The sequence below is a fragment of the Acipenser ruthenus genome, chromosome 6 (genome assembly GCF_902713425.1).
Source record: "Acipenser ruthenus chromosome 6, fAciRut3.2 maternal haplotype, whole genome shotgun sequence".
Lineage (NCBI taxonomy): Eukaryota > Metazoa > Chordata > Actinopteri > Acipenseriformes > Acipenseridae > Acipenser > Acipenser ruthenus.
This window is the reverse complement of record NC_081194.1, coordinates 82,765,232-82,789,052: the sequence shown is the minus strand read 5'-3', so window position 1 is coordinate 82,789,052 and position 23,821 is coordinate 82,765,232. Positions and strand designations below refer to the sequence as shown.

At 49.9% G+C, this 23,821-nt stretch overlaps 2 protein-coding genes across 6 annotated transcripts; both read right to left on the bottom strand.

Moving 5' to 3' along the window:
* Positions 1 to 722: 722 nt before the first annotated feature.
* LOC131737357 (uncharacterized) lies at positions 723 to 3,217 on the bottom strand. 3 transcript variants are annotated; one of them, XM_059025922.1, is made up of 9 exons: positions 3,085 to 3,217; positions 2,408 to 2,946; positions 2,141 to 2,321; positions 1,830 to 2,053; positions 1,675 to 1,746; positions 1,439 to 1,596; positions 1,280 to 1,327; positions 1,070 to 1,177; positions 723 to 982 (listed from the first exon to the last, which is right to left on the bottom strand). In XM_059025922.1, exons 1-9 carry the CDS (start codon positions 3,129 to 3,131, stop codon positions 731 to 733), a joined length of 1,629 nt encoding a protein of 542 aa, XP_058881905.1. In that variant the 5' UTR covers positions 3,132 to 3,217; the 3' UTR covers positions 723 to 730. The 3 variants fall into 3 exon arrangements, with proteins under 3 accessions (XP_058881905.1, XP_058881904.1, XP_058881906.1); XM_059025921.1 differs by having other exon boundaries at positions 1,070 to 1,327; XM_059025923.1 differs by lacking the exons at positions 1,070 to 1,177; positions 1,280 to 1,327.
* A 4,914-nt stretch (positions 3,218 to 8,131) lies between these two features.
* On the bottom strand, positions 8,132 to 10,626 carry LOC131737356 (uncharacterized). 3 transcript variants are annotated; one of them, XM_059025919.1, is made up of 9 exons: positions 10,494 to 10,626; positions 9,817 to 10,355; positions 9,550 to 9,730; positions 9,239 to 9,462; positions 9,084 to 9,155; positions 8,848 to 9,005; positions 8,689 to 8,736; positions 8,479 to 8,586; positions 8,132 to 8,391 (listed from the first exon to the last, which is right to left on the bottom strand). In XM_059025919.1, exons 1-9 carry the CDS (start codon positions 10,538 to 10,540, stop codon positions 8,140 to 8,142), a joined length of 1,629 nt encoding a protein of 542 aa, XP_058881902.1. In that variant the 5' UTR covers positions 10,541 to 10,626; the 3' UTR covers positions 8,132 to 8,139. The 3 variants fall into 3 exon arrangements, with proteins under 3 accessions (XP_058881902.1, XP_058881901.1, XP_058881903.1); XM_059025918.1 differs by having other exon boundaries at positions 8,479 to 8,736; XM_059025920.1 differs by lacking the exons at positions 8,479 to 8,586; positions 8,689 to 8,736.
* Positions 10,627 to 23,821: the final 13,195 nt, after the last annotated feature.

Here is a 23,821-nt window from a genome sequence, read left to right as displayed (position 1 = left end):
TCTCTGGAACAGTAAGGGCTAGAGAAACCATTCAAACAGTTCCTGTATCAGGGTAGTAGGTAGCAATTGTGTACCAAAGTTGAGACCAATCCGTTGAAAAACAGAGTTTTTATTCAATTGTGTCTGTTTCTTACGTTTTTGGTGAAAACGCCTATACGTTTCAATGGGAATCACATTAAAATTAATATTTCAATAACCCCTGGAGCTACCACCTCATACGAGGTATCGTTGGATAGGTATGATTGCAAGCTACAGAACAACACCGCACTCGAGTTTTTATTCGACTGCTACACTAAATAACGACCTTAAATAGGTTTCGTTTACATTTGGCGAAAAAACGTCCCGTTCAGGTTTTTTTTTTTTTTTTGAATTAATATTTAAATAACCACAGGATCAAGGTATGCCTGGAAAGGTATTACTGCGAGCTACAAAACAAGACCTTTAGCACGGAAACGAGTGTGACCCTAACCCTAAATCCGAGTCACACTAGTTTTGATGGGCCACAGCTGGAGCTGCGTGCCTGCAACGGAGAGTGGGAGAGCTGGAGAGTGGGACGGCACTTGCATCGCAGTCGGATGCTGGGCTTTGGGACGCTCCATCCTTTTCACCGGCCATGGACGCGGCCAGGGCAGGGGGATGGATGCCTGTGACACAAGCCCAGTGCGGGAGTGCAAGCCCAGGGGTCATAGCTAGGAACATGCGACCAATGAAAACAGCCAAGGTTTTGAGTCTAAAGCACTTTATTAAAATCAGACAGATCCTGAGACGGTGCATTTAAACAGGTGTCCTCTGTGGAGGCAGAGTGAGCGACCAGGGGCGGCAGGCTGTCGGTAAGCTCCAGGCTCTCCCCGATGAGGCGTCTTGCTCGTTGGTGGTCAGCCGGGGCTTGGTCATGGACGTAGAAGCTCTCCTGTGTTCTCAGGCTGTGCGCCATGTGTCTCGAAACTGCAGTTTTGTTAACTTCGTTATGAGTTGCCCAAGTCTAGGGAGTAAAGAAAAATGAGTCAGGTTAGTGAAGTTGCCTTTACGTGCTGCAAACACCACTGGGCAGTGGTCAAGTCCTTCTTACATAGGTGACCACCGCAGAGCGAATCATGCCTGTGGTAATGTCGTCTCCCAGCCCCCAGTACTTCCAAGCTTTCGAAATGGCTCTTCCGATCTTCTTGATAGGGTTGCCCTTGTTGGTAAAGAAAAACGTGGTTGGTTTGTAGCTGTATCCCGGGAGTTTGTGTCTCATTGCGGCATACCGCAAGAGCCATTGATGCTCCAGGGTGCTCACCACCAACACCGCTTTCCCGAAGGTCGCTGCCGTTTTGTGGTTACTCACCTGTTGGGAGAGGGTATATATAATTTCCCCCAATGTTATACTTATTTTCCACCAGTAGATAGCAGCAGCCCCCAAGAAGTGTAGTCGACAAACATTAAAATTGTTACGCACGCTGATGTGGAACTCCCCCGTGTAGGCTTTGGCACCGTCAAAGTCAAGCAGACTCATATTCATTACGACCCCCCTACGATGACCATTGTGCAACAACAGCCTCCCGCACAGAAGGCCGACCAGGGTGCAGGCGTTGGAAGGTGCCGACTCGCAGAGATCTGTAAAGACAAGGGGAGCAGGCAGTCAGCTGTGAGCGCCCAGACGACAGGCGAGTACGTGTGCATTGCAAGGCTTACCAAGTAGTTCAGGTATCGCCGTCTCGCATTGCTGGTTAAAGCACTGGAGCTTGTTTTTAGGGATGAGCCGCTCTGCGAAACAGACATGAATGCACACATGAGCCGATACTATAAAATACACAAAAAGACGAACAACAAAAACACCGCAGAAATACCTTGCCCATGGTCTTGTACCAATTGACGGTGCAGCGAGAGTTGCCTTTTCCCCTGCTTTCTGAACGATTTGAGGAGGAACATTAACGAGCGTATGTTCCGTTCAGAAAGTTTTACGTGGCTTAAGTCAGCCTCATGCAGGTACCGCAGGAAAGAAAGTACGTCCTGTAGGTAACTGTGGACCGTGGTAGGTTTCAATCCTGATCTCATCAACTCATCGAACCACCTGTAATGAAAGAAGGACATGGGACGTTCAGTGGTTTGTCTAAACAGACGGGGTCGATGGAGCTTGTACTTTACGAGTATTACTCACGACTGGCTCCGTGAGGCGTGGCGCAAGAACCGCAAGTCGTTCCTGACTGGCCCCTCTGGTAACCTGGCCATGTGTTGCAAGAATAGTCGGATATGCTGAACCGCCTGTTTCGTGTTGTCCCGGCCCTTTGCAGTGGGTAGCGGTCCTGACAGAAACGCTCGGTACAGCTGAAGCGCTTTGGCTGAAAGGCACAGGAAAATAAAAAACGGGTTACACACACACACACACACACACACACACACACACACACACAGAGTCTGAACTCACGGTCACGTTGGCTTCTTGGCTCGGGGCTTGAAGGTCCATGCTCTGTATAGGAGGAGGAGGAGGAGGAGGAGGAGGAATCATCATCTTCAGATGCTGAGGACGGCGACAGGTATGTGCCGCTACAAGATGTGCTACTCTCTGGGCGTACCGAGCCAGTCCCAGTAGCTGCCGAGGTGTCCTCTGTGGCTCGTAGCTGTTGTCGCAGCCCCGTGACAGTCGGCAGCGTTTTTGTACATGCTGGCTCCCTTCCCGAGGGCATTAAAGTCGGCGGAGCCGACTCTTGGTGAACACCCGGGTCTGAACTGAGAGTATGCGTTTTCTCGGTCGACTTATGTCTTTCCTCCGGCTGCTCCTGCATCCAATTATCAGTGACATTGCTTGTGGACCTTCGGTCAACTGTAGCTTTAGCCTTGGACATGAGTGCAGCATACTCTGGGTTGACTGTCTGAATATCGTGAATCCTGTGCAAGTGTCGATCCAGTCGGGCAATATTTCTGGCATGGCAGCCCTCCAATGGACAATTTAACTTTACGGGTGTTCTATAAAAAGGAAAAAAAAAACAACAAAAAAACACTCAATTAAAACACAAAATCTAACTTTAAAAAATAAATTAAGAAATAAACGTAAAAAGGTATTTAACAAACAGAAAGAAAGTTACAATACATTAACACGCTTACTTATCCGTGGTATGCTGGCGAACAGAGCAGTTTTTTTCCGTGTCCATCACTGTCTCAGGCTCTAGCCTGATGAAAGAGTAAATGACTGTCTGACGATCCGGCTTTATATCCTTATGGACGAGTCCACTGTTAATTGGACACGACCATTTTCCAGTGCTTGCTTAATTCGAAGTTGGACGGGATTACCCGCAGCTGCGGCCAACAAGGAGGCTGTTTTTTCTGCTGCGTGGGATCGACGAAAATAGCAGAGAATTAAGCTCACCCCACCCCCGAGTCTTCGGAAGACTTCGGCAACGTCACGGGCAGCTGCACGGCGGTTAGCCCTGGTCCCGCGTCCCGTGTGAACAGCGATGAATGAATTCATTCAATGCACGCCCCCCCCCCCGGGTGCACGAGTGTTATGAAGCCGGGCTATCGTTCCCCGAGCTCGGCTGAACACTTGCGGCGTCCCCCGGGGGACCTGCACGGCGGTTAGCCCTGGTCCCGCGTCCCGTGTGAACAGCGATGAATGAATTCATTCAATGCACTTTCCCCCCCGGGTGCACGAGTGTTATGGGTCCCGGCTATCGTTCCCCGAGCTCGGCTGAACACTTGCGGCGGTTAGCCCTGGTCCCGCGTCCCGTGTGAACAGCGATGAATGAATTCATTCAATGCACGCCCCCCCCCCGGGTGCACGAGTGTTATGAAGCCGGGCTATCGTTCCCCGAGCTCGGCTGAACACTTGCGGCGTCCCCCGGGGGACCTGCACGGCGGTTAGCCCTGGTCCCGCGTCCCGTGTGAACAGCGATGAATGAATTCATTAAATGCACTTTCCCCCCGGGTGCACGAGTGTTATGGGTCCCGGCTATCGTTCCCCGAGCTCGGCTGAACACTTGCGGCGTCCCCCGGGGGACCTGCACGGCGGTTAGCCCTGGTCCCGCGTCCCGTGTGAACAGCGATGAATGAATTCATTCAATGCACGCCCCCCCCCCGGGTGCACGAGTGTTATGAAGCCGGGCTATCGTTCCCCGAGCTCGGCTGAACACTTGCGGCGGTTAGCCCTGGTCCCGCGTCCCGTGTGAACAGCGATGAATGAATTCATTCAATGCACGCCCCCCCCCCGGGTGCACGAGTGTTATGAAGCCGGGCTATCGTTCCCCGAGCTCGGCTGAACACTTGCGGCGTCCCCCGGGGGACCTGCACGGCGGTTAGCCCTGGTCCCGCGTCCCGTGTGAACAGCGATGAATGAATTCATTCAATGCACTTTCCCCCCCGGGTGCACGAGTGTTATGGGTCCCGGCTATCGTTCCCCGAGCTCGGCTGAACACTTGCGGCGGTTAGCCCTGGTCCCGCGTCCCGTGTGAACAGCGATGAATGAATTCATTCAATGCACGCCCCCCCCCCCGGGTGCACGAGTGTTATGAAGCCGGGCTATCGTTCCCCGAGCTCGGCTGAACACTTGCGGCGTCCCCCGGGGGACCTGCACGGCGGTTAGCCCTGGTCCCGCGTCCCGTGTGAACAGCGATGAATGAATTCATTAAATGCACTTTCCCCCCGGGTGCACGAGTGTTATGGGTCCCGGCTATCGTTCCCCGAGCTCGGCTGAACACTTGCGGCGGTTAGCCCTGGTCCCGCGTCCCGTGTGAACAGCGATGAATGAATTCATTCAATGCACGCCCCCCCCCCGGGTGCACGAGTGTTATGAAGCCGGGCTATCGTTCCCCGAGCTCGGCTGAACACTTGCGGCGTCCCCCGGGGGACCTGCACGGCGGTTAGCCCTGGTCCCGCGTCCCGTGTGAACAGCGATGAATGAATTCATTCAATGCACGCCCCCCCCCCCGGGTGCACGAGTGTTATGAAGCCGGGCTATCGTTCCCCGAGCTCGGCTGAACACTTGCGGCGTCCCCCGGGGGACCTGCACGGCGGTTAGCCCTGGTCCCGCGTCCCGTGTGAACAGCGATGAATGAATTCATTCAATGCACGCCCCCCCCCGTGTGCACGAGTGTTATGGGTCCCGGCTGGAGATCCGCGAGCTCGGCTGAACACCTGCGCAAGCGCCGCTGCGGAGACCCGTTAGAAGCAGCCCCGAAGGCCAGCGAAAATAGCCGAGAGTTAAGCCCCTCCCCGCCGTGGCTTCGTCAGCCACTCGCCGCTTCAAGAGGGACGGGCCTCTGGTCATGTGATTTATGACATGACATGACCAGAGGCCCGCCCAACCTGACGTTGCGGAAGTTTGCCGAAGACACAGCGGGGAGAGGCTTAACTCTCGGCTATTTTCGGACTCGGCGAGAAGGCAGCAGGACGCTCTATTCACGGCTAACTCCCCGCGGTCCCCTCTGACCGATCGGAGCCGGTTTAGCGCTCCAGGCAGTCGGATACTTTAGCGCCTCAGCAGCGGGGGCGACGACCTCTAACATTCCCCGGGGAGCTGCCCGAGTGTAAGGCCGGGACCCCCGTCTGCTGGGGGAAAAAAATACCTGCACGTCCCCCCCGTGTGCACGGGTGTTATGAGCTCGGGCTGAACACTTGCTCGTCCCCCCCGCCCCCGGGGAGCTGCACGGCGGAACAGCGATGAATGAATTCATTAAATGCACTTTCCCCCCGGGTGCACGAGTGTTATGGGTCCCGGCTGGAGATCCGCGAGCTCGGCTGAACACTTGCGGCGGTTAGCCCTGGTCCCGCGTCCCGTGTGAACAGCGATGAATGAATTCATTCAATGCACGCCCCCCCCCCCGGGTGCACGAGTGTTATGAAGCCGGGCTATCGTTCCCCGAGCTCGGCTGAACACTTGCGGCGTCCCCCGGGGGACCTGCACGGCGGTTAGCCCTGGTCCCGCGTCCCGTGTGAACAGCGATGAATGAATTCATTCAATGCACTTTCCCCCCCGGGTGCACGAGTGTTATGGGTCCCGGCTATCGTTCCCCGAGCTCGGCTGAACACTTGCGGCGGTTAGCCCTGGTCCCGCGTCCCGTGTGAACAGCGATGAATGAATTCATTCAATGCACTTTCCCCCCCGGGTGCACGAGTGTTATGAAGCCGGGCTATCGTTCCCCGAGCTCGGGCTGAACACTTGCTCGTCCCCTGCAGTGTTTTTAGAAGAATTCCCGCAGAAATCGGATTTTTTTGAGCAATTCAAATAAGAGTAACAGCATTTGCTTCCCCGGTGTCATAAATATTTTCCACCAGTAGATGGCAGCAGCCCCTAGAATTGGAGTCGGCAACCATTCAAATACTTGAAAAAGTACATTTTAATGAGTTTTTAAGCCAATTTTGGCAGGCTCTCAAAGAATCAGCGAATGTGGTAGGGGGCTGAAAATTGCTACAGAGTACCTGTAGGACATGCAGATAAGTGGTGGAAAAGCACAGGTTGCTGGGCCTTTCGGTTCCGACGCTGCCCCTGTCCTTAAATGCCACTTCTAAGTGCACTGCAGGCCCCTTGAAAAAGTACATTTGGAAGGATTTTGAAGCCATGCAAGCAGGTAGAAACACCATTCAAAGGGCTGTAGTATCAGACTAACAGCCTGTAACTGAGCCCAGGGTTTTTAGAGCGATTCCTACCAAATTCAGCTTTTTTCCCATTCAACTAAGGCGACCGCTGCTTTAAGCCTATGGGTCATTTGTAACAATTTTGGCAGGCTCTCAAAGAATCAGCGAATGTGGTAGGTGGCTGAAAATTGCTACAGAGTACCTGTAGGACATGCAGATAAGTGGTGGAAAAGCACAGGTTGCTGGGCCTTTCGGTTCCGACGCTGCCCCTGTCCTTAAATGCCACTTCTAAGTGCACTGCAGGCCCCTTGAAAAAGTACATTTGGAAGGATTTTGAAGCCATGCAAGCAGGTAGAAACACCATTCCAAGGGCTGTAGTATCAGACTAACAGCCTGTAACTGAGCCCAGGGTTTTTAGAGCGATTCCTACAAAATTCAGCTTTTTTCCCATTCAACTAAGGCGACCGCTGCTTTAAGCCTATGGGTCATTTGTAACAATTTTGGCAGGCTCTCAAAGAATCAGCGAATGTGGTAGGTGGCTGAAAATTGCTACAGAGTACCTGTATTATATGCAGATAATAAATGTAGAAGCACAGGTTTATGGGGCTTTTGGTTGAAATGCAGCAGCTTGCCTTAGATGGACTCATACCGAGAGATTGCAGCACATTTGATCAGAACCTTTTTAAGTGTTTCTCGGCTGTGCGACCAGATAGAAGCTCCATTTAAATGGCTGTAGTATCAGAGAATTAGTCTCTAACAGTATTCAGTGGCCTTGTAATGAATCCTGCAAAAACTGATTGATAAGAAAAAAAATAAAAAGATTACTGGCAGATGCAAATTCACTTCTTTTTTATTTTATTTCTCTGGAACAGTAAGGGCTAGAGAAACCATTCAAACAGTTCCTGTATCAGGGTAGTAGGTAGCAATTGTGTACCAAAGTTGAGACCAATCCGTTGAAAAACAGAGTTTTTATTCAATTGTGTCTGTTTCTTACGTTTTTGGTGAAAACGCCTATACGTTTCAATGGGAATCACATTAAAATTAATATTTCAATAACCCCTGGAGCTACCACCTCATACGAGGTATCGTTGGATAGGTATGATTGCAAGCTACAGAACAACACCGCACTCGAGTTTTTATTCGACTGCTACACTAAATAACGACCTTAAATAGGTTTCGTTTACATTTGGCGAAAAAACGTCCCGTTCAGGTTTTTTTTTTTTTTTTGAATTAATATTTAAATAACCACAGGATCAAGGTATGCCTGGAAAGGTATTACTGCGAGCTACAAAACAAGACCTTTAGCACGGAAACGAGTGTGACCCTAACCCTAAATCCGAGTCACACTAGTTTTGATGGGCCACAGCTGGAGCTGCGTGCCTGCAACGGAGAGTGGGAGAGCTGGAGAGTGGGACGGCACTTGCATCGCAGTCGGATGCTGGGCTTTGGGACGCTCCATCCTTTTCACCGGCCATGGACGCGGCCAGGGCAGGGGGATGGATGCCTGTGACACAAGCCCAGTGCGGGAGTGCAAGCCCAGGGGTCATAGCTAGGAACATGCGACCAATGAAAACAGCCAAGGTTTTGAGTCTAAAGCACTTTATTAAAATCAGACAGATCCTGAGACGGTGCATTTAAACAGGTGTCCTCTGTGGAGGCAGAGTGAGCGACCAGGGGCGGCAGGCTGTCGGTAAGCTCCAGGCTCTCCCCGATGAGGCGTCTTGCTCGTTGGTGGTCAGCCGGGGCTTGGTCATGGACGTAGAAGCTCTCCTGTGTTCTCAGGCTGTGCGCCATGTGTCTCGAAACTGCAGTTTTGTTAACTTCGTTATGAGTTGCCCAAGTCTAGGGAGTAAAGAAAAATGAGTCAGGTTAGTGAAGTTGCCTTTACGTGCTGCAAACACCACTGGGCAGTGGTCAAGTCCTTCTTACATAGGTGACCACCGCAGAGCGAATCATGCCTGTGGTAATGTCGTCTCCCAGCCCCCAGTACTTCCAAGCTTTCGAAATGGCTCTTCCGATCTTCTTGATAGGGTTGCCCTTGTTGGTAAAGAAAAACGTGGTTGGTTTGTAGCTGTATCCCGGGAGTTTGTGTCTCATTGCGGCATACCGCAAGAGCCATTGATGCTCCAGGGTGCTCACCACCAACACCGCTTTCCCGAAGGTCGCTGCCGTTTTGTGGTTACTCACCTGTTGGGAGAGGGTATATATAATTTCCCCCAATGTTATACTTATTTTCCACCAGTAGATAGCAGCAGCCCCCAAGAAGTGTAGTCGACAAACATTAAAATTGTTACGCACGCTGATGTGGAACTCCCCCGTGTAGGCTTTGGCACCGTCAAAGTCAAGCAGACTCATATTCATTACGACCCCCCTACGATGACCATTGTGCAACAACAGCCTCCCGCACAGAAGGCCGACCAGGGTGCAGGCGTTGGAAGGTGCCGACTCGCAGAGATCTGTAAAGACAAGGGGAGCAGGCAGTCAGCTGTGAGCGCCCAGACGACAGGCGAGTACGTGTGCATTGCAAGGCTTACCAAGTAGTTCAGGTATCGCCGTCTCGCATTGCTGGTTAAAGCACTGGAGCTTGTTTTTAGGGATGAGCCGCTCTGCGAAACAGACATGAATGCACACATGAGCCGATACTATAAAATACACAAAAAGACGAACAACAAAAACACCGCAGAAATACCTTGCCCATGGTCTTGTACCAATTGACGGTGCAGCGAGAGTTGCCTTTTCCCCTGCTTTCTGAACGATTTGAGGAGGAACATTAACGAGCGTATGTTCCGTTCAGAAAGTTTTACGTGGCTTAAGTCAGCCTCATGCAGGTACCGCAGGAAAGAAAGTACGTCCTGTAGGTAACTGTGGACCGTGGTAGGTTTCAATCCTGATCTCATCAACTCATCGAACCACCTGTAATGAAAGAAGGACATGGGACGTTCAGTGGTTTGTCTAAACAGACGGGGTCGATGGAGCTTGTACTTTACGAGTATTACTCACGACTGGCTCCGTGAGGCGTGGCGCAAGAACCGCAAGTCGTTCCTGACTGGCCCCTCTGGTAACCTGGCCATGTGTTGCAAGAATAGTCGGATATGCTGAACCGCCTGTTTCGTGTTGTCCCGGCCCTTTGCAGTGGGTAGCGGTCCTGACAGAAACGCTCGGTACAGCTGAAGCGCTTTGGCTGAAAGGCACAGGAAAATAAAAAACGGGTTACACACACACACACACACACACACACACACACACACACACAGAGTCTGAACTCACGGTCACGTTGGCTTCTTGGCTCGGGGCTTGAAGGTCCATGCTCTGTATAGGAGGAGGAGGAGGAGGAGGAGGAGGAATCATCATCTTCAGATGCTGAGGACGGCGACAGGTATGTGCCGCTACAAGATGTGCTACTCTCTGGGCGTACCGAGCCAGTCCCAGTAGCTGCCGAGGTGTCCTCTGTGGCTCGTAGCTGTTGTCGCAGCCCCGTGACAGTCGGCAGCGTTTTTGTACATGCTGGCTCCCTTCCCGAGGGCATTAAAGTCGGCGGAGCCGACTCTTGGTGAACACCCGGGTCTGAACTGAGAGTATGCGTTTTCTCGGTCGACTTATGTCTTTCCTCCGGCTGCTCCTGCATCCAATTATCAGTGACATTGCTTGTGGACCTTCGGTCAACTGTAGCTTTAGCCTTGGACATGAGTGCAGCATACTCTGGGTTGACTGTCTGAATATCGTGAATCCTGTGCAAGTGTCGATCCAGTCGGGCAATATTTCTGGCATGGCAGCCCTCCAATGGACAATTTAACTTTACGGGTGTTCTATAAAAAGGAAAAAAAAAACAACAAAAAAACACTCAATTAAAACACAAAATCTAACTTTAAAAAATAAATTAAGAAATAAACGTAAAAAGGTATTTAACAAACAGAAAGAAAGTTACAATACATTAACACGCTTACTTATCCGTGGTATGCTGGCGAACAGAGCAGTTTTTTTCCGTGTCCATCACTGTCTCAGGCTCTAGCCTGATGAAAGAGTAAATGACTGTCTGACGATCCGGCTTTATATCCTTATGGACGAGTCCACTGTTAATTGGACACGACCATTTTCCAGTGCTTGCTTAATTCGAAGTTGGACGGGATTACCCGCAGCTGCGGCCAACAAGGAGGCTGTTTTTTCTGCTGCGTGGGATCGACGAAAATAGCAGAGAATTAAGCTCACCCCACCCCCGAGTCTTCGGAAGACTTCGGCAACGTCACGGGCAGCTGCACGGCGGTTAGCCCTGGTCCCGCGTCCCGTGTGAACAGCGATGAATGAATTCATTCAATGCACGCCCCCCCCCCCGGGTGCACGAGTGTTATGAAGCCGGGCTATCGTTCCCCGAGCTCGGCTGAACACTTGCGGCGTCCCCCGGGGGACCTGCACGGCGGTTAGCCCTGGTCCCGCGTCCCGTGTGAACAGCGATGAATGAATTCATTCAATGCACTTTCCCCCCCGGGTGCACGAGTGTTATGGGTCCCGGCTATCGTTCCCCGAGCTCGGCTGAACACTTGCGGCGGTTAGCCCTGGTCCCGCGTCCCGTGTGAACAGCGATGAATGAATTCATTCAATGCACGCCCCCCCCCCGGGTGCACGAGTGTTATGAAGCCGGGCTATCGTTCCCCGAGCTCGGCTGAACACTTGCGGCGTCCCCCGGGGGACCTGCACGGCGGTTAGCCCTGGTCCCGCGTCCCGTGTGAACAGCGATGAATGAATTCATTAAATGCACTTTCCCCCCGGGTGCACGAGTGTTATGGGTCCCGGCTATCGTTCCCCGAGCTCGGCTGAACACTTGCGGCGTCCCCCGGGGGACCTGCACGGCGGTTAGCCCTGGTCCCGCGTCCCGTGTGAACAGCGATGAATGAATTCATTCAATGCACGCCCCCCCCCCGGGTGCACGAGTGTTATGAAGCCGGGCTATCGTTCCCCGAGCTCGGCTGAACACTTGCGGCGGTTAGCCCTGGTCCCGCGTCCCGTGTGAACAGCGATGAATGAATTCATTCAATGCACGCCCCCCCCCCGGGTGCACGAGTGTTATGAAGCCGGGCTATCGTTCCCCGAGCTCGGCTGAACACTTGCGGCGTCCCCCGGGGGACCTGCACGGCGGTTAGCCCTGGTCCCGCGTCCCGTGTGAACAGCGATGAATGAATTCATTCAATGCACTTTCCCCCCCGGGTGCACGAGTGTTATGGGTCCCGGCTATCGTTCCCCGAGCTCGGCTGAACACTTGCGGCGGTTAGCCCTGGTCCCGCGTCCCGTGTGAACAGCGATGAATGAATTCATTCAATGCACGCCCCCCCCCCCGGGTGCACGAGTGTTATGAAGCCGGGCTATCGTTCCCCGAGCTCGGCTGAACACTTGCGGCGTCCCCCGGGGGACCTGCACGGCGGTTAGCCCTGGTCCCGCGTCCCGTGTGAACAGCGATGAATGAATTCATTAAATGCACTTTCCCCCCGGGTGCACGAGTGTTATGGGTCCCGGCTATCGTTCCCCGAGCTCGGCTGAACACTTGCGGCGGTTAGCCCTGGTCCCGCGTCCCGTGTGAACAGCGATGAATGAATTCATTCAATGCACGCCCCCCCCCCGGGTGCACGAGTGTTATGAAGCCGGGCTATCGTTCCCCGAGCTCGGCTGAACACTTGCGGCGTCCCCCGGGGGACCTGCACGGCGGTTAGCCCTGGTCCCGCGTCCCGTGTGAACAGCGATGAATGAATTCATTCAATGCACGCCCCCCCCCCGGGTGCACGAGTGTTATGAAGCCGGGCTATCGTTCCCCGAGCTCGGCTGAACACTTGCGGCGTCCCCCGGGGGACCTGCACGGCGGTTAGCCCTGGTCCCGCGTCCCGTGTGAACAGCGATGAATGAATTCATTCAATGCACGCCCCCCCCCGTGTGCACGAGTGTTATGGGTCCCGGCTGGAGATCCGCGAGCTCGGCTGAACACCTGCGCAAGCGCCGCTGCGGAGACCCGTTAGAAGCAGCCCCGAAGGCCAGCGAAAATAGCCGAGAGTTAAGCCCCTCCCCGCCGTGGCTTCGTCAGCCACTCGCCGCTTCAAGAGGGACGGGCCTCTGGTCATGTGATTTATGACATGACATGACCAGAGGCCCGCCCAACCTGACGTTGCGGAAGTTTGCCGAAGACACAGCGGGGAGAGGCTTAACTCTCGGCTATTTTCGGACTCGGCGAGAATGCAGCAGGACGCTCTATTCACGGCTAACTCCCCGCGGTCCCCTCTGACCGATCGGAGCCGGTTTAGCGCTCCAGGCAGTCGGATACTTTAGCGCCTCAGCAGCGGGGGCGACGACCTCTAACATTCCCCGGGGAGCTGCCCGAGTGTAAGGCCGGGACCCCCGTCTGCTGGGGGAAAAAAATACCTGCACGTCCCCCCCCGTGTGCACGGGTGTTATGAGCTCGGGCTGAACACTTGCTCGTCCCCCCCGCCCCCGGGGAGCTGCACGGCGGAACAGCGATGAATGAATTCATTAAATGCACTTTCCCCCCGGGTGCACGAGTGTTATGGGTCCCGGCTGGAGATCCGCGAGCTCGGCTGAACACTTGCGGCGGTTAGCCCTGGTCCCGCGTCCCGTGTGAACAGCGATGAATGAATTCATTCAATGCACGCCCCCCCCCCCGGGTGCACGAGTGTTATGAAGCCGGGCTATCGTTCCCCGAGCTCGGCTGAACACTTGCGGCGTCCCCCGGGGGACCTGCACGGCGGTTAGCCCTGGTCCCGCGTCCCGTGTGAACAGCGATGAATGAATTCATTCAATGCACTTTCCCCCCCGGGTGCACGAGTGTTATGGGTCCCGGCTATCGTTCCCCGAGCTCGGCTGAACACTTGCGGCGGTTAGCCCTGGTCCCGCGTCCCGTGTGAACAGCGATGAATGAATTCATTCAATGCACTTTCCCCCCCGGGTGCACGAGTGTTATGAAGCCGGGCTATCGTTCCCCGAGCTCGGGCTGAACACTTGCTCGTCCCCTGCAGTGTTTTTAGAAGAATTCCCGCAGAAATCGGATTTTTTTGAGCAATTCAAATAAGAGTAACAGCATTTGCTTCCCCGGTGTCATAAATATTTTCCACCAGTAGATGGCAGCAGCCCCTAGAATTGGAGTCGGCAACCATTCAAATACTTGAAAAAGTACATTTTAATGAGTTTTTAAGCCAATTTTGGCAGGCTCTCAAAGAATCAGCGAATGTGGTAGGGGGCTGAAAATGGCTACAGAGTACCTGTAGGACATGCAGATAAGTGGTGGAAAAGCACAGGTTGCTGGGCCTTTCGGTTCCGACGCTGCCCCTGTCCTTAAATGCCACTTCTAAGTGCACTGCAGGCCCCTTGAAAAAGTACATTTGGAAGGATTTTGAAGCCATGCAAGCAGGTAGAAACACCATTCAAAGGGCTGTAGTATCAGACTAACAGCCTGTAACTGAGCCCAGGGTTTTTAGAGCGATTCCTACAAAATTCAGCTTTTTTCCCATTCAACTAAGGCGACCGCTGCTTTAAGCCTATGGGTCATTTGTAACAATTTTGGCAGGCTCTCAAAGAATCAGCGAATGTGGTAGGTGGCTGAAAATTGCTACAGAGTACCTGTAGGACATGCAGATAAGTGGTGGAAAAGCACAGGTTGCTGGGCCTTTCGGTTCCGACGCTGCCCCTGTCCTTAAATGCCACTTCTAAGTGCACTGCAGGCCCCTTGAAAAAGTACATTTGGAAGGATTTTGAAGCCATGCAAGCAGGTAGAAACACCATTCCAAGGGCTGTAGTATCAGACTAACAGCCTGTAACTGAGCCCAGGGTTTTTAGAGCGATTCCTACAAAATTCAGCTTTTTTCCCATTCAACTAAGGCGACCGCTGCTTTAAGCCTATGGGTCATTTGTAACAATTTTGGCAGGCTCTCAAAGAATCAGCGAATGTGGTAGGTGGCTGAAAATTGCTACAGAGTACCTGTATTATATGCAGATAATAAATGTAGAAGCACAGGTTTATGGGGCTTTTGGTTGAAATGCAGCAGCTTGCCTTAGATGGACTCATACCGAGAGATTGCAGCACATTTGATCAGAACCTTTTTAAGTGTTTCTCGGCTGTGCGACCAGATAGAAGCTCCATTTAAATGGCTGTAGTATCAGAGAATTAGTCTCTAACAGTATTCAGTGGCCTTGTAATGAATCCTGCAAAAACTGATTGATAAGAAAAAAAATAAAAAGATTACTGGCAGATGCAAATTCACTTCTTTTTTATTTTATTTCTCTGGAACAGTAAGGGCTAGAGAAACCATTCAAACAGTTCCTGTATCAGGGTAGTAGGTAGCAATTGTGTACCAAAGTTGAGACCAATCCGTTGAAAAACAGAGTTTTTATTCAATTGTGTCTGTTTCTTACGTTTTTGGTGAAAACGCCTATACGTTTCAATGGGAATCACATTAAAATTAATATTTCAATAACCCCTGGAGCTACCACCTCATACGAGGTATCGTTGGATAGGTATGATTGCAAGCTACAGAACAACACCGCACTCGAGTTTTTATTCGACTGCTACACTAAATAACGACCTTAAATAGGTTTCGTTTACATTTGGCGAAAAAACGTCCCGTTCAGGTTTTTTTTTTTTTTTTTGAATTAATATTTAAATAACCACAGGATCAAGGTATGCCTGGAAAGGTATTACTGCGAGCTACAAAACAAGACCTTTAGCACGGAAACGAGTGTGACCCTAACCCTAAACCCTAACCCTAACCCTAAACCAGAGTCACACTTTTGATGGGCCACAGCTGGAGCTGCGTGCCTGCAACGGAGAGTGGGAGAGCTGGAGAGTGGGAGAGCTTGGGAGTGGGACTGCACTTGCATCCCAGCCGGATGCTGGGCTTTGGGATGCTCCATCCTTTTCACCAGCCATGGATGCGGCCAGGGCAGGGGAATGGATGCCTGGGACACAAGCCCAGTGCGGGGAGCTGCACAGCAGTTAGCCGGGGCCCCGCGTCCCGGGTGAACAGCGATTAATTAATTAAATGCACATCCCCTGTTCCCCCGGGTGCACGAGTGTTATGAGGCCGGGTTGGTGTTCCGCGAGCTCGGGGGGAACACCTGCTCGTCCCCCCCGGGTGCACGAGTGTTATGAGGCCGGGTTGGAGTTCCGCGAGCTCGGGCTGAACACCTGCACGTCCCCCCCGGGTGCACGAGTGTTATGAGGCCAGGTTGGAGTTCCGCGAGCTCGGGCTGAACAACTGCACGTCCCCCCCGGGTGTACGAGTGTTATGAGGGCAGGTTGGAGTTCCGCGAGCTCGGGCTGAACACCTGCACGTCCCCCCCGAGTGCACGAGTGTTATGAGGCCGGGTTGGAGTTCCGCGAGCTCGGGGGATCACCTGCACAAGCGCTGCGGAGACCCGTTAGAAGCAGCCCCGGAGGCCAGAGAAAATAGCCGAGAATTAAGCCCCTCCCCGCTGTGTCTTCGGCAGACTTCCGCAACGTCACGTTGGACGGGCCTCTGGTCATGTGATTTGTGACATGACCAGAGTCCCGTCCGTCTTGAAGTGGCGGATGGCTGCCGAAGCCACGGTAGGGATGGGGCTTAATTCCCAGCTATTTTCAAACTCGGCGGGAAGGCAGCAGGAGGCTCCATTCACGGCTAACTCCCCGCGATCCCCGCTGACCGATCGGAGCCGGTTTAGCGCTCCAGGCAGTCGGATACTTTAGCGCCTCAGCAGCGGGGGTGACGACCTCTAACATTCCCCGGGGAGCTGCCCGAGTGTAAGGCCGGGACCCGTCTGCTGGGGGAAAAAAATACCTGCATGTCCCCCCCGGGTGCACGAGTGTTATGAGGCCGGGTTGGAGTTCCGCGAGCTCGGGCTGAACACCTGCTCGTCCCCCCCGGGGAGCTGCACGGTGGAACAGCGATTAATTAATTAAATGCACGTCCCCCCCGGGTGCACGAGTGTTATGAGGCCGGGTTGGAGATCCGCGAGCTCGGGGGAACACCTGCACAAGCGCTGCGGAGGCCCCCCTGTCCTTAACCCTTTCAAACGCTCAAACCCTGTTTGAGCGTTTTTCGATAGTTCTAAAAACACCTGCAGTGTTTTTAGAAGAATTCCTGCAGAAATCTGATTTTTTAGCAATTCAAATAAGAGTAACAGCATTTGCGTTGGGTTCCCCGATGTCATAAATATTTTCCACCAGTAGATGGCAGCAGCCCCTAAGAAGTGGAGTCGACAACCATTCAAATACTTGAAAAAGTACATTTGGAAGAGTTTTGAAGCCATGCAACCAGCTAGAAACACTATTTCAAGGGCTGTAGTATCAGACTAACAGCCTGTAACTGAGCCCAGTGTTTTTAGAGCGATTCCTGCAAAATTCAGCTTTTTTGCCATTCAACTAAGGCGACCGCTGCTTTAAGCCTATGGGGCATTTGGAACAGTTTTGGCAGGCTCTCAAAGAATCAACGAATGTGGTAGGTGGCTGAAAATTGCTACAGAGTACCTGTAGGACATGCAGATAATTGGTTGAAAAGCACAGGTTGCTGGGCCTTTCGGTTCCGACGCTGCCCCTGTCCTTAAATGCCACTTCTAAGTGCATTGCAGGCCCCTTGAAAAAGTACATTTGGAAGAGTTTTGAAGCCATGCAACCAGGTAGAAACACCATTTCAAGGGCTGTAGTATCAGACTAACAGCCTGTAACTGAGCCCAGTGTTTTTAGAGCGATTCCTACAAAATTCAGCTTTTTTGCCCTTCAGCCAAGGCGACCGCTGCTTTAAGCCTATGGGGCATTTGGAACAGCTTTGGCAGGCTCTCAAAGAATCAGCGAATGTGGTAGGTGGCTGAAAATTGCTACAGAGTACCTGTATTATATGCAGATAATAAATGTAGAAGCACAGGTTTATGGGGCTTTTGGTTGAAATGCAGCAGCTTGCCTTAGATTGACTCATACCGAGAGATTGCAGCATATTTGATAAGAACCTTTTTAAGTGTTTCTCGGCTGTGCGACCAGATAGAAGCTCCATTTAAATGGCTGTAGTATCAGAGAATTAGTCTCTAACAGTATTCAGTGGCCTTGTAATTAATCCTGCAAAAACTGATTTATAAGAAGAAAAAAAAAGATTACTGGCAGATGCAAATTCACTTCTTTTTTTTTTATTTCTCTGGAACAGTAAGTGCTAGAGAAACCATTCAAACAGTTCCTGTATCAGGGTAATAGGTAGCAAATTTGAGACCAATCTGTTGAAAAACAGAGTTTTTATTCAAAAAAAGCAATTGTGTTTTGTGGATTTTAATGTTATCCTATGGGTTTTTGTCAAGTTGCGGTTTGGTGCAAAATTCTTATTTTCCCTATAAATACGAAACGCCAGGTGCTATATTTTCAGGTAGGGCATTGTTATACAGATAAGGGTGTAATCTACACAACGAGACCGTTCCTGGGTTGTAATTCCACAGCTGCACTAAATGGCACGTGTTATTGTGTCTGTTTTTACGGTTTTGGTGAAAACGCCTATACGTTTCAATGGGAATCACATTAAAATTAATATTTCAATAACCCCTGGTGCTACCACCTCATACAAGGTATCGTTGGATAGGTATGATTGCAAGCTACAAAACAACACCGCACTCGAGTTTTTATTTGACTGCTACACTAAATAACGACCTTAAATATGTTTCATTTAGATTTGGCGAAAAAACGGCACGTTCGTTTCTATGGGAGTTTTTTTTTTTTTTGTTAATTAATATTTAAATAACCACAGGTGGTATCAATTGAATCAAGGTATGCCTGGAAAGGTATTACTACAAGCTACAAAACAAGACCTTTAGCACGGAAACGAATGTGACCCTAACCCTAAACCATAATCCTAACCCGAACCCTAACCCTAACCCTAACCCTAACCCGAACCCTAACCCTAACCCGAACCCTAACCCTAACCCCAAACCCAAATCTAACCGCAACCCTAACCGCACGTCTATCCCCAACCCCTACCCCCGCTGCACCCCCACCCCTAACCCTAACCCACACCACACCCCGACCCAGACACTACCAGAGAACCGACGACTCAGCAACAGTCCAGCAACACTGCCCAGGAGAACCTACCAGGTTCACAGACACATCAACATGGACAAAAAGAACATAGAATGGAGTCTGCAAACTAACAAGAACATTCTCATCATTGGGGACTCCAATCTCCACAGAATCCCGGACCACACCCAGAGCCAAATACAGATTGAAAGCTACCCTGGAGCAAAATTCCTACATGCAGCCAACCTTCTGGACAAAGCCAAAACAGATAGAGGAGTGACCAAAGTGATCCTATCATTCGGAATCAACAACAAGGACCAGAAAGTCAAAGAGACAGCTATCAAAAACCTACAAAGGATGTACAGGTCAGCAAAGACAACCTTCCCAACTGCAGAAATCAAAGTGCCACTGGTGAACTTCTCACGAGCACTAGACATGCAGGCCCAACGGAACTTGGAAGAACTAAACGGATTCATCTCAACCAACCTACCACACATACCGCTATTACCAACTGAGAAATTTCAAGTAGGCGGAGACAACATCCACTGGACAACCAACACAGCCAAAGATATGCTCCAGCACTGTTGCCAGCATTTAAACTAGGAGACCCCACAAGCCCAAATATCTCCAGGGAGGGGGCATCCAACATAGTCAATCTATGTAAATACTTCACACCAACAGAGAGTCAAAACAGCCTTTTGAGCAAAGGCCTCTCCTTCATACCCACACCGCAAACTAAAGCAAAACAGAAGCAGACACTGCGAGCAGAAACACAAGATTACCATAGGAGGCTAAAAATCGCAACCTTCTTTGAAGAGGAAGGAGACTCAAATCACATACCCTTCCTACCCAAATCCAACTGGGAACCAAATAACAACCAAGTTCCACAGGAAATCACAGAGATTATTCTTGAAGATCTAAAAACAATACACAGCCTTAACCCAGGTAACTACAAAACAGAAGACAACCTAACAGCACCAGAAAGGATTGCACTTAAGGAATTACAAAAACATACCGACATCATTTTCAAACCAGCAGACAAGGGAAGTTCAATAGTAATAATGGATAGAGAAGACTACATCTTTGAAGCCAACAGACAACTAAATAATCAAGAACACTACAGGAAATTAGACGCACCAATTTATCTTGATTCTGCTCAGGAAATTAACACAATAATACAAACACTAACAGACCACAAAATAATTAGTAGAAAACAGGCACACTATCTCAAGGGGGCAGACACACCCAGAGCACGCATTTTTTACATGCTACCAAAAATACACAAATCACCAGACACATGGACTATCCCACACACCATACCACCAGGCAGACCGATAGTATCGGATTGCAACAGTGAATCATATAGAATTGCAGAATACATAGACCACTTTTTAAACCCCCTATCCACCAAACACACTAGCTACCTTAAAGACACATATGACTTCATAGACAAAATTAAAACACTCAAACTACCAGAAACAGCTTTTCTCTTCACAATAGATATAGACAGCTTGTACACAAACATAGAGACCAACGCAGGCATTGCAGCTATCAGGAAATGTCTAAATCTAAATCCGGATCCAACCAGACCAGACGAGGAACTGATCAAACTCCTGGAAATCAGCTTAAGGAAAAACGACTTTGAATTCGACAACCAATTCTACCTCCAAACCAAAGGAACAGCGATGGGGAAACGCTTTGCTCCATCATATGCTAACATCTACATGGCCGATTGGGAAGAAACAATCCTCCCCAGATGCCCACACAGACCAACTCACTATTTCAGGTACCTAGATGACATTTGGGGCACTTGGACACATAGCATGGAGGAATTTACACATTTCATCTCGTTACTTAACACACACCACCAGTCCATCAAGGTAAAATACACCACACATAACAGCAAAGTAAACTTTTTAGACACCACCACTTACAAAGGACCACATTTTTCACAAACACACCAACTAGACACAAAAGTATATTTTAAAGAAACTGACACACACACTCTACTACACAAAACCAGCTATCACCCTAAACACACGTTTAGAGGTTTAATAAAATCACAACTACTCAGATTCCACAGAATTTGCACACAACATACTGACTTCCAGGCAGCTACCAAAGTTTTATTCACAGCACTCAGACAAAGGGGGTACTCCCGTTCCTTCCTCAGAGGAATAAGGAAAACCTTTTTAGAACAAAAGCCTAGAGACAACAAAAAGATTATTCCACTCATAACTACCTACTCACATTTTAGTGTGGCAGCTAATTCACAGATAAAACAAAACCTAACCAACAAATTACAAGACACCAACCTTCTTACAGGACACAAGATCATCTCAGCCTACAGAAAAAACAAAAACTTGACCAACTATTTAGTGTCCAGTAAACTGCCTTCACTTAATCGCAAACCAACAAAAGCATCACGACACTTCAAGCAACTTTCCTCCCTCCGGAGCCAATCCACAGGCATCACATACAACATTCCACAAACCTTTACACAAAACAGCAGGAACTGCATCTACGCAATACAATGCGATACATGCAAAACCATTTACATTGGAGAAACAGGCAACACTATCCGAGTAAGACTAACACAACACATCTATAATATCAAACACAAAAAAGAATCACAAACACCTCTAGTAGCACACTTTCTACAACACAACTTGGAATCTCTGAAAATTACAGGGCTGGAGAGGAACCAGAACTGGACAATCGGAGAAAGGAAATGGAGAGAAAAAGACTGGATCAACAAACTACAAACAACTTTCCCGCTAGGCCTGAACATTAGAATCTCCACGATAGACCTACACTAGAAAAGGAGCTCCAAAACAAAAAAAACAAAGAAAGAAATCCAAAAAGATCCAGATGGCCAGTGCATCTTTCTTTCCCTGAAAAACCAACCAAGTGTGGAGTTCTCAGGGAAACAAAGTTCCTACCTCAACCTAACCCTAACCCTAACCCTAACCCTAACCCTAACCCTAACCCTAAACCCTAACCCTAACCCTAACCCTAACCCTAACCCTAACCCTAACCCTAACCCTGACCCTAACCCTAACCCTGACCCTAACCCCGACCCTAACCCCAACCCCAACCCCAACCCTAACCCTAACCCTAACCCTAACCCTAACCCTAATCCTAAACCTAACCCTAACCCTAACCCCAACCCCAAATCTAACCGCAACCCTAACCGCACGTCCATCCCCAACCCCTACCCCCGCTGCACCCCCACCTCTAACCCTAACCCACACCACACCCCGACCCAGAGACTACCAGAGAACCGACGACTCAGCAACAGTCCAGCAACACTGCCCAGGAGAACCTACCAGGTTCACAGACACATCAACACGGACAAAAAGAACATAGACTGGAGCCTGCAAACTAACAAGAACATTCTCATCATTGGGGACTCCAATCTCCACAGAATCCCGGACCACACCCAGAGCCAAATACAGATTGAAAGCTACCCCGGAGCAAAATTCCTACATGCAGCCAACCTTCTGGACAAAGCCAAAACAGATAGAGGAGTGACCAAAGTGATCCTATCATTCGGAATCAACAACAAGGACCAGAAAGTCAAAGAGACAGCTATCAAAAACCTACAAAGGATGTACAGGTCAGCAAAGACAACCTTCCCAACTGCAGAAATCAAAGTGCCACTGGTGAACTTCTCACGAGCACTAGACATGCAGGCCCAACGAAACTTGGAAGAACTAAACGGATTCATCTCAGCCAACCTACCACACATACCGCTATTACCAACTGAGAAATGTCAAGCTGGCGGAGACAACATCCACTGGACAACCAACACAGCCAAAGATATGCTCCAGCACTGGTGCCAGCATTTAAACTAGGAGACCCCACAAGCCCAAATATCTCCAGGGAGGGGGCATCCAACATAGTCAATCTATGTAAATACTTCACACCAACAGAGAGTCAAAACAGCCTTTTGAGCAAAGGCCTCTCCTTCATACCCACACCGCAAACTGAAGCAAAACAGAAGCAGACACTGCGAGCAGAAACACAAGACTACCATAGGAGGCTAAAAATCGCAACCTTCTTTGAAGAGGAAGGAGACTCAAATCACATACCCTTCCTACCCAAATCCAACTGGGAACCAAATAACAACCAAGTTCCACAGGAAATCACAGAGATTATTCTTGAAGATCTAAAAACAATACACAGCCTGAACCCAGGTAACTACAGAACAGAAGACAACCTAACAGCACCAGAAAGGATTGCACTTAAGGAATTACAAAAACATACCGACATCATTTTCAAACCAGCAGACAAGGGAAGTTCAATAGTAATAATGGATAGAGAAGACTACATCTTTGAAGCCAACAGACAACTAAATAATCAAGAACACTACAGGAAATTAGACGCACCAATTTATCTTGATTCTGCTCAGGAAATTAACACAATAATACAAACACTAACAGACCACAAAATAATTAGTAGAAAACAGGCACACTATCTCAAGGGGGCAGACACACCCAGAGCACGCATTTTTTACATGCTACCAAAAATACACAAATCACCAGACACATGGACTATCCCACACACCATACCACCAGGCAGACCGATAGTATCGGATTGCAACAGTGAATCATATAGAATTGCAGAATACATAGACCACTTTTTAAACCCCCTATCCACCAAACACACTAGCTACCTTAAAGACACATATGACTTCATAGACAAAATTAAAACACTCAAACTACCAGAAACAGCTTTTCTCTTCACAATAGATATAGACAGCTTGTACACAAACATAGAGACCAACGCAGGCATTGCAGCTATCAGGAAATGTCTAAATCTAAATCCGGATCCAACCAGACCAGACGAGGAACTGATCAAACTCCTGGAAATCAGCTTAAGGAAAAACGACTTTGAATTCGACAACCAATTCTACCTCCAAACCAAAGGAACAGCGATGGGGAAACGCTTTGCTCCATCATATGCTAACATCTACATGGCCGATTGGGAAGAAACAATCCTCCCCAGATGCCCACACAGACCAACTCACTATTTCAGGTACCTAGATGACATTTGGGGCACTTGGACACATAGCATGGAGGAATTTACACATTTCATCTCGTTACTTAACACACACCACCAGTCCATCAAGGTAAAATACACCACACATAACAGCAAAGTAAACTTTTTAGACACCACCACTTACAAAGGACCACATTTTTCACAAACACACCAACTAGACACAAAAGTATATTTTAAAGAAACTGACACACA

Bases quoted from the DNA above. Each gene is read 5' to 3' on its own strand.
- LOC131737357 (XM_059025921.1), bottom strand. From the start codon at position 3,131: ATGGACACGGAAAAAAACTGCTCTGTTCGCCAGCATACCACGGATAA. The intron at 2,054-2,140 runs GTGAGTAATACT...CTTTCATTACAG, and splicing joins CACGCCTCACGGAGCCAGTC to GTGGTTCGATGAGTTGATGA. The intron at 1,328-1,438 runs GTGCGTAACAAT...CTCTCCCAACAG, and splicing joins CGGGGGAGTTCCACATCAGC to GTGAGTAACCACAAAACGGC.
- LOC131737356 (XM_059025918.1), bottom strand. From the start codon at position 10,540: ATGGACACGGAAAAAAACTGCTCTGTTCGCCAGCATACCACGGATAA. The intron at 9,156-9,238 runs GTATTTCTGCGG...TCTGTTTCGCAG, and splicing joins GGTACAAGACCATGGGCAAG to AGCGGCTCATCCCTAAAAAC. The intron at 8,392-8,478 runs GTAAGAAGGACT...TTTACTCCCTAG, and splicing joins GCTCTGCGGTGGTCACCTAT to ACTTGGGCAACTCATAACGA.